At 34.1% G+C, this 10294-nt stretch overlaps 2 protein-coding genes across 2 annotated transcripts; both read right to left on the bottom strand.

Annotated features, from left to right (window-relative positions):
- Nucleotides 1-1048: 1048 nt before the first annotated feature.
- On the bottom strand, nucleotides 1049-5304 carry LOC128180030 (uncharacterized). Its single transcript, XM_052847811.1, has one exon. The coding sequence runs from the start codon at nucleotides 5290-5292 to the stop codon at nucleotides 3799-3801; it is 1494 nt and encodes a 497-aa protein (XP_052703771.1). The 5' UTR covers nucleotides 5293-5304; the 3' UTR covers nucleotides 1049-3798.
- Nucleotides 5305-8113: 2809 nt separating this feature from the next.
- Nucleotides 8114-10033, bottom strand: LOC128180032 (uncharacterized). The gene has a single exon (XM_052847814.1). It carries the CDS (start codon nucleotides 10014-10016, stop codon nucleotides 8535-8537), a length of 1482 nt encoding a protein of 493 aa, XP_052703774.1. The 5' UTR covers nucleotides 10017-10033; the 3' UTR covers nucleotides 8114-8534.
- Nucleotides 10034-10294: the final 261 nt, after the last annotated feature.

Raw genomic sequence — 10294 nt, 5'->3', positions numbered from 1 at the left:
TAATGACATTGCGAGTAATAAAATGTACAGTACTGTACGAGGTATTTCTTTACAACCCCAATAAAAAGAATTTTTCCCCCCACGTTCATGTATGAACCCTGGAAACTATTAATGCGTAGTAAAAAAAAAAAAACGAAACCGGGTAGAATGAAATATGACGGAACTTTTGTGAATTTCTTCATGTCTGCGTTCGTGGAAATCACTGGTCTTGGGTGAAGAATAAATCAATGCTTTGTGTTTTTACAGTTAATTTTCTGTTGGATGAAATAACGGTATTCTGGTGTCGTGTGTATATACAAAGGTGTGAAACCCGTGACTAAAACACAGCCTGGGGGCACGTAGTGTACACCCTTACACGTCACCGCATTAATTGTGTTTTTAACATTACAACTTCTTTGCATAACGGCAAGTCACTATTTAATTTATTAACGGAAAAGAACACAAATGAAATATTTTATGTGTAGTATTTCGTTTTCTCATTCATGCAATTACGGGGGATAACTCTATTTGAATATGAAACCACGTGTTGAGCTAATGGACGCCATTCCCCGATCTACAAGTAGCTTTCAAAGTATTACTTGATTAAATGAAATTGAGCAGTAAGGTTTTAATAAAATATAAAAGATTTGGTAAAATATTATACTTAGTTCTATCAGACAGTACCACGGAGGTTTGTGTTGCAATTAAATTTACATTATGTAAAATTACGATACCTAACGATATACACCGACAAATACGGAAGAGACCAAACAGCCAGAAAACACAATTATATTTTTTTTAAATGTTTAAAATATATATGTTAAGTAAATTTAATAACTTGAATTACTCTTTTGACTTTCTACATCGATATTCTGAAAGTATATACTTAATACGACAACTTAAATTCCTTCATCATGCAGCGGTCATACTTTCACCATCGTAATCATCGATTAAAAATCGGCCTATCCCCCAATTCGGCTAGTCTATGGATTTTTCCTGAATTTTGTCTGAAAATGAGCAATTCGGCCTATGCCCCACATCGGCATATGCCCCGAAAAATACGGTATGTTCTTATCATAATCAACAGATTCCCATTTGATTTGGATGTTTAAGTCTTGCAGTGCTGTCCAATGGTAAATGTGCTTAATTATGCTTTACCGTGTGAACTCCGTGGTAATGCTCTACCATATGAAATCAGTACTTATCTATGTCAAATGAACACAATAGTCAAGCTGTTTTATGAAAACTTAGTAGATATGTTGAACTTCATGAACTCAGTTGTCACTATGTGATGTAATGACTAAATAGACAGGCTCTACTATACAGTCAATAGACGTCACTCAGTAGTCATGATGTGGAATAAATAGATTGGTAGTCATGTTGTCTATTTCTACTCAGTATATAGTGCTGTATTGTATGGAGTGCTCATTAGTCATGCTGTAGCACAGGTTTGAAAACTCAGTAGTCATCTTGTATTATACAAATCAGTTGTTATAAGTGAACTCATACTTAAAGTTAGTAGCTATATTGTGTGAACTCAGTCGACATGTTGCAGTGAATGAAGTTGACTGGGTAAAATAGGTGATATGTTCTACTTATTTTACATATACATGGAAATGCTGCATAGTACATGAAATCAATAGTTAATGCAGAAGTCATGCCGCTGTTTTGGTCAGATTTAGTTGTGCCATATTTAATTCGTACTGCTACATTTTGTTTCTTTTTCAAAGCACTTATGTTCCATTTAAATTCTCTTATTTCATTTCAATTTATAAAACTAGATTAAACAAAAAATAAGATATACTATTACAACATTTTTCACAAATTTAATATACCTAAGCAGCTTAAATATTGACTAAAATGTTGCCTTTGTGTATGGAAATGTTATTATAAGCTAAAACATTAATTTAGTGCATATGAAGTTTTAGATCAGAATTTCATTTTTTGCATCAGCATATATCTTTAACGCATTGCCATTTGTAAGATATGTTTATTTGTATGTGTAAGTAGAACAACCCCTTCTCTAATCTTTTTGATTGAAAAGGTGGCTTTTGAGATATATTTCCAATACACATAAATGACATACATTGTACTTCACATATGTACAGGTGTGTTCATACATGTATATATAAATTTGACTGAAGATATCTCAGAGAGAAGTCTTATTTTTTATTTAAGGAAAAGTGTAAAATTTAAAGTAAGTTTATCATATGTAATTTACTGCATTCAAAAATTATACAACCGCTGGTTGATATACTGACTACAGTACGTTGGATTACGTCCCTTTGGTTATTACTGTGAATGACTGTGTTACTGCTTATTTGTGATAAAATGCTAATGAATGTTTTATACTTTAGATATTTTGATATAAATCTGTTTTTTGTTTTTATTACAAATTGTACTACTAAAGTAAATGATTAGAGAATTGTCTTAAAGTAAGGGCACACAAGAATGTTCTTATAAATGCGCATATATTGAATAAAAATATTTATTGTTGAAAAATGTGCATTATCATTTCATTTTTGTAATTTTATGAGAACGTCAATCAAAGATACAGGCTTGGAAATGTCAATCAAGGGTAACAGAACATGCTCAACGTTACCTAGCTATGCAATGAACAATTGCAAGGAACATGCTTACCTACCATTATTAAAGAAGACTTGTCACACTTTGTAACTATATGCTGATTGCTGATTTGAGTTTGGTCAATGATTCCCTGCTGAAACTAGGCATCAACAGGAAAGGTAATTCGAAAACTTCAATTCGATAACTTCAGGAACTACTTAGTATTTTATTTCAGCATACATTGGTGATTACAGAATTCCAACCCTACTCCTTGTTCCCTAAAGCTTGAGAAGGCAGCAGTAGAAGTTCCTTCCCAGTCTATGTACCTTGTCTTTCAAGTTTTTTCCGAAGTAAATGGCCCGGGTAGCTTGTACATTTTAGTGGAAAATCAATCAGTTTTGCTTTCTGAATACCATGATAATGCGGTGAATGATCTTAATTTAATACTGTTATGGCTTGTGCATTGCTTTTTGTGAACCAGGTGATGTAAATGCAAGTTTAAAATTGATAACCAAACTAAATATAAGGACATATTTATATACAGAAAATGGGTAACATGTTACATACCTTTTTGCAGTGATTGGTATTTAAAGACTGGAGAAAATAATCAGATGATAAAATCCTTTGAAGGTTGTGGTGAATAGAAATTAAAAGGGAGGAAAACGCAGGTACACAATTAATGTGTTCATAAGGGAGGGAAACGAAGGTACAAATGTGTTCATTAAATTCCACATCAAACATACTATTTTTCATTTGTTGAAAATTGTCATGCCGTACTAAGTAAAATAATTGTTCAAAAACCCTCTAAATATTTCGATGTAATTTCTTAAAATTATTTTTTTAACAAAAGATATTTCCTTACTATTGATCTGAATTGGTAATTTCGTTAGCATACCACATGCACATAAATATAGAAACTCTATACTAAAAAATATATACATGTATACAAATGATCTACAATAAATCGAATGGCCTCTTCAGTAACTGTCTGATACATTTTACTTGATTTAACACATAAGTCTTATTACCCGTATATTCTGATTATATTCTATGCAGTTTGAGAAAATTTGAAACCAACGTGTACATTACAACATGAATTTCTATAATGGACTATGAGAGATACATGAAAGTGGTACATACATGTAGATCTTGAAAGTTATACTACAACTGTCTGTGCATATTTATTAAAGTTTGATTCAATAGGTGTACTTGTTAAATATTAAGCAGCGACACTTTTAACACAGTAATGTTGTTTTATAATTTGTACTGGAACACTTTGAGAAGTCCGTATCTGTTGCCAACCCAGAGTGCGGATTTATAAAGAGATATGGACATCGGGTGTGTAACTTGATCCTCTGTCAGTAAGTACTTCAAGAACTCTCCATCAGGACTCAGGAGATGGATTTGGCTGTAAAATATCTCACATGCAATGATGTTGCAGTGAGAGTCACACAGAACATCAATTATACGACATTCCTCTATGTCCTGTCCACGGTAGATCAACTTCAAGGATCCAGATAAAGATAGTATCACCAGCTCACTTAAAGTGTCACTTGTCATGTTAACTACACATATATCAGTGTTACCGTTCTGTCTGACTCTCCATGGTACAGAAAACAGCCTGGTCTGACCGTCCTCCTGGTACTCGTAGTCACGGATGACGTCACCGGTCAGTGTCACGTGTCTGACCAGACATCTGCTGTGAGAGTCTGGTTGAAATGGTTCTGGCTCTCTATCACCCAACGTGACCAGCAGTCCCCCTTCTGTTGATTGACAGATTCCCCCTAGTGTCAGTGGAGCTGTACTGAATACTGTAGAGACTGAGCCTGACGGGGACAGACGAACAATGGAGTTGCTATCATCATCAGTAGCATACACATCACCGTTGTCTGTTACACATATGTCATTTACATTTATATTGAATTTTTCTTCTTTTTTCTTATTTTTTATGTTAATTCGTTCAATGAATTTTGAATCAAAATCATCCTTTACAAAACACGTATCTTCGTTTATTGCTTGTACAAAACTTAATATATCATCTTCATTATCTTTATATTGAAACGTGTCTCTCTCAGTAACATAAATGTCATCCAAATCAAACGTTTGTCCCGTCATTGATTCCAGAGATCCTTCACGAATGTCTCCTATTTTATATCGCAATGAAAGATCTCCATTCTCTATATCACTGTCTATGTTAGACACGAGGCTTCTCAAGTCTCTGAGGTTGTCTATCAAACTATAGTCAGACATGGTATTGTGCTTTTCTTCCAGGAATTTCACAAGATCTTTGATATTTTCTCTTTTCTTTTCTAAGTCTACTTTTTTCTCACAAACTTTAGCATTTTTTGTTTTCAGATTTTCTCTCAACTTAGTCTCAAAATTCTTCTTGGTTTCATTAAGTATAGAAACAATCGCATCATAATGTTTCTGAAGCTTAGAGATTTCAGAATTGCAACATTTTAGATTGTCCTCCTTTTGTTTGGTTGCCATCTTAATGTTTTTATCCATATTTTTCAGATCTTCTTCCTTAACCTTGCTCAGAGTCTTCTTGAGCTCTCTTCTCTTTAGACTTCCGGCTGTGGATATAGTCTTCCAGTCGTGATCCTTGTGGTCTGTTTTGGCACATTGTGAACAAATAAACTCATCACAGTCCTCACATGTTATGTCTATTGTAAAATTGTGTTTCTCACACGTTGGGATGTGTTCTTGAGCTGATAGAAGTTGGTGTTTACTATCACTAGCCGCCATGTTTTGTCTCAGTACACGCCTAACCTTGACCTAAATTTGAGACTTGTATAGAGAATATGCAGGTAGATTTAAAAATATGTGCAACAGGTTGGAGCAATAAATGGTGCCAATCTTTAAGGTTTGTTTTTTAAAGATTTGAACAAACATGCGGATAGAAAAAAGGATTGCTATATAGCAAATTGTAAAGGTTTGCTATAGCTAGGACATGATTAAACCTAAAAAGGGCACACCTAAGTATTATTTTGAAACTCAAATTCTACATAGATTTTAAATATGATGCTTAAGAAGAAATCGCATCGTAACTTTTTAATATTCACTCTCATTTTTTTCTGCAAAAATGTAATAATCTTATTAGCATGTATAACACACTTCAGCTTGAGGTTCTTTAGAAAGGAACAAAAGTATTTACAATATAAACAGGTAAATAAAAAGCACAGATTAAAAAAAAAGTTAAGAGATGATAAGCCATAAAGAATACCAGAAAATTAGCTTAATTTTTGCAATTTCCAGTTTCATGTGTGGTTTTGTTTGATTGATTTATTTCTAGAAGTATTCTTTTTCTCAATAAAAGAAGAATGTTTTCTCTTGTTTTATGTATAAACTCATATTTAGGCATCTTATGAAAACATTTTGGTTTCTTTGAAACTTGTGTGCGAGTAATGCATAAATGCAAGTTTTCCTTTTTTTTTAAACGAAAAACTGAATTCATTACAATGTTCTATTGATAAAAATTCTTCAAAAAGAAGATAGCCTGTAAAAACATTCATTTGTTCAACTTTTATATTTTTTATTACAAGAAATAACACGGTCATCCATTTGTACACTATACATGACTGTACGTGCATTATGTAAATGTATAACAATAGTACAAACTCAGGAAACATAATTTGATCGACAAAGAAAAAGTATTGCTTGATCGTCGCGAACACATCACAGAATCATGTCAATTGCGATATTTTTAAAACGTAGATACTTCCAATTATTATCCAGAGCATAGATATGGCCCGGACACGAATTGGCGGACGAAAAAAAACCCCGGACGACGGATTACTTGATATAAAAAACGATTTGGAATCTTAAAGACAGTTTTAATTCTTAAATCAAGAACATATTTTTTGGATGTGACTACATAACATGCTATACCTTAAGTTCTCTGTATTTAATATGAACCATATTAAAACTTTGAAATAATAAGTTGAAAGACAGAACTTAAGGTTACAGATGTTTACAAGTTTATGTAACCATTGGATGTAAACAATATTGATTTAAATCCTAATTGGCTTTTCATATTTTGTTTTCTAAAATCTGAATAAATGAAAACTTGGAGGAAAACCCCTTCTATGGGGGAAAGTTTACTGTATAGTAGTCTTTCCCCTCGGGAAATGTATATATTCATTTAATAGCACACTCAAGTAATGAAAAGGTAAATGAGATATCATAAATTGATTTTCAATCAGCTGATAAAATTGATTTTGAATTACTTCAATATTTTGAAATAAGGCATATTGACAGAACTCAAAGATTAGACTTAACAAAATGGCGACTTTTCAGTGATATGTATTTACTCCACAGCGTGCGTTTATATAGAGATGAAGGCAGTGGATTTGCAATTTCATTTTTGTCAGTACCTCATACACTCTTCATCAAGACTGAGGAGATTAACCGTTAATTGTATCATATACAATAGTACTGCAGTGAGAGGCATACATGACAACATTTAAAACCATCTTTTCTTGTTCTGTACACGGTACACCAGCTTCAGGAAGAAGTTGATACAGTACTTCACTCTAAGTGGCACTTTTACAGTTCACAACACAGCTATCATTGTTACCGTTCTGTCCGACTCTCCTTGAATGAGTAAACAGTCTGGTCCGATCTTCCTTCTGGTACTCGTACGGATGACGCTACCAGTCTACGTCACGTGTATAACCAAACTTCTGCTTGTGAGTACGACTGTTATAATTTAGACTCAGTATCTTTTAATATGACTAGCAATCCTTTTCTGTGGATTGGCAGATTCCTGATGGTCTCGATGGAGCTGCACTGAATACTGTAGAGACTGAGCCTAAGGGGGACAGACGGAGAATGATCATTTTGTTCTTAATGACAGTGGCGTACATAACACCATTGTCTGTTATACATATGCCATTTACATTAATATTGAATTGTTCTTTAGTCTTATTTTTTAAGGTTATTCATTCGATGTTCTCTAATTCAATATCAACTACGTATCATATATCTTCATCGATTGCCTTAATTGAACGTTTCCCTTTCTCTGTATTGTAAAAAATCTCTCTCACTAACAGTCGTATAATGTAAATCAAGCGTTTGACCCATTATAGACCTCAGTGACTGCTCATTGGTGTCGTTTTTTCTGTCCCCACTAAATGACCCCGTTCTTTAAATCACTGTCTGGGTTAAACTCAGTTTGTTTAACAAGTCTCCGAGGTTGGTTTTTTATTATATAGTCAGACATGGAACAGTGATTTTCTTCGAGGAATTTTAGAAGATCTTTGTTAGGTTCTCTTTTTTATTCTACGCCTAATATATATTTTACCTACTTCAGCATTTTTTTGTATTCATTTTTCTCTCCAATTGAGTCTCGACATTTATCTTGATATCATCAAGTTTAGACACACAAAACAGTGACCTAAAGAATTTTGTTCCGACATGCAAGCAACTCAAATAGTATTGATTTATTAGAAATTTAAAAGGCTTGCTAGAGGATTTAATCTAAAATTGATACACCTGATTTTTTTTAAATATTCAATTTACTCGACGTTTTTAATGGCTTGAAATATAAACAAATGCATTATGCATCTTCATTTTTGTAATCGTTTTATTACTATGACGAAAACAATTACGTGCAGTTTTATAATAGAAAACATATATCTTGATTACATGTTTGAAAACATCTTTTCACACATATATACATATATTAATGTATGATTGATAATGATAAACATAGGAAAACAAGAATTAAATGGCTGCATTGTAAACATAAACAATTTAGGAAGGGGTCCAAAGGATCGAGGGAAGCTCACATACCGACTTGGAGAGTTCATTTTATTCTTGAAATACCTCACAAATTTTGGTATATGATAGTGAGCAAAGGTTGTTACACTTATGTGAAAACAATTCTCAACTTATTTTAAGGTTTAGATATAATTCAAACTGATGCACTGGCTTTCATATATTATTCCCGAGTTAAGTGGCATTGTCACACAATGAAGTTGTTTTAATTATGCCTTGTACTGAAACACTTTAACAAGTCCATGGTTGTCTCCTACCCACAGCGTGGATTTATACAGAGACATGGACCAAGGATCTTTTACTTCAGTCTCTGTCAGTAGGTACCTTATAAAATTCCCATTAGGACACAGAAGATGGATTTTGCTGTTAAACATATCACATGCAAGTATGTTGCAGTAGGAGTCACACGCGACATCAGTAAAAAAACACTCAGCTAAGGTCTGTCCACGGTAGACCCACTTCAGAGATCCAGATAGGGATAAAATCATCAAGTCACTCAAAGTTTCATTTTTCATGTTCACTACACATATATCAGTGTTACCGTTCTGTCTGACTCTTCGTACTGCATTAAACAATCTGGTCCGACCGTCCTCCTGGTACTCGTACTCACGGATGACGTCACCGGTCAGTGTCACGTGTCTGACAAGACGTCTGCTTTGTGAGTTTGGTTGAAAGAAGTCAGACGCAGCATCTCTCAATGTAAGCAGTAATCCATCATCTGTTGATTGACAGATCCCTCCTGGGTGCAGTGGCGCTGTACTAAATACTTTAGAGATAGAGCCAGTCGAAAACAGACGGACAATGGAATTGTTCTTACGATCAGTTACATAAACATCACCTTGTTTTGTTACACATGCATCATTTGCATCGATTTTAATTTTCTCTCTCTTTTTACGTCTTATGTTAATTCGTTCGATATAATTTGACTTGGTATCGCTCACGAAACTTGATTCCTCGTTTATTGCCTCCATAAGATATATTCCTTCGTCTCCATATTGAATTAAACCTCTCTCAGTAATGGTAATGGCATCCCAATCGAAGATTTGTCCCATCATGGACTTCAGTAACACCTCACTGATGTCCCCTCTTCTGTATTCCACTAAATGATCTCCCCTCTTTATTTCACTATCTCTTTCGAACACAAGGTTGGTCAAGTCTCTAAGGTTGTCTATCAAACCATAGTCAGACATGGTATTGTGTTTTTCGTCCAGAAATGTCACAAGATCATTGATTTGTATCTGTTTCTTTTTAAGGTCTAATTGTTTCCTCTTTAATTCAGCATTTTCTCTTTCTAGAACTTCCCTTAATTTAGTCTCAATATTTTTTCTAATTTCATCGAGTTTTGAGACAATCGCGTCATAATGTTTCTGAAGCTTTGATACCTCTGAATCAAAACGTTTCTGATTGACTTCCAATTGTTTAGATGCATTTCTAATCTTCTCTTCACTCGTTTTCACATCTTTTTCCTTAATTTTACCCAAAGTCTTCTGTAGGTCTCGTCTCCTTAGACTTCCTGCTGTGGGTATAGTCTTCCAGTCGTGGTCCTTGTGGTCTGTTTTGGCACATTGCGAACAAATAAATTCATCACAATCCTCACAAGTGATGTCTATATTAATACTGTGTTTCTCACACATGGGGATGTGTTCTTGAGGAGATCCAAGTGGATATTTGGAAGATATGGCCGCCATCATGAAACCTTATAGCTACCTTGACCTTGACCTACATCTGAGTTTTGTTTACACGTCACGCAGGCAGTTACAATGAAGGTAAATTTGTTCGTTCGAATGGAATGTCCTACACTTTTTATTGAACGTCAATTGTTACATAAGACACGCCCATCATTGATATTGCCTTCTTGCACATGTGTTGTTTACTTTTCACCTATGTTCACGTTAAAACTTTATTGGTTAGAAACTGCAGTTTAATTCGGCTTGGACGATTGACCATCCACTTTGGAGAGTTCATAGTG

This window comes from Crassostrea angulata, chromosome 4, assembly GCF_025612915.1.
Source record: "Crassostrea angulata isolate pt1a10 chromosome 4, ASM2561291v2, whole genome shotgun sequence".
Taxonomy (NCBI): domain Eukaryota; kingdom Metazoa; phylum Mollusca; class Bivalvia; order Ostreida; family Ostreidae; genus Magallana; species Magallana angulata.
The sequence above is the reverse complement of the archived record's forward strand: the minus strand, read 5'-3'. Positions and strand labels throughout refer to the sequence as shown.

Bases quoted from the DNA above. Each gene is read 5' to 3' on its own strand.
- LOC128180030 (XM_052847811.1), bottom strand. From the start codon at position 5,292: ATGGCGGCTAGTGATAGTAAACACCAACTTCTATCAGCTCAAGAACAC.
- LOC128180032 (XM_052847814.1), bottom strand. From the start codon at position 10,016: ATGATGGCGGCCATATCTTCCAAATATCCACTTGGATCTCCTCAAGAA.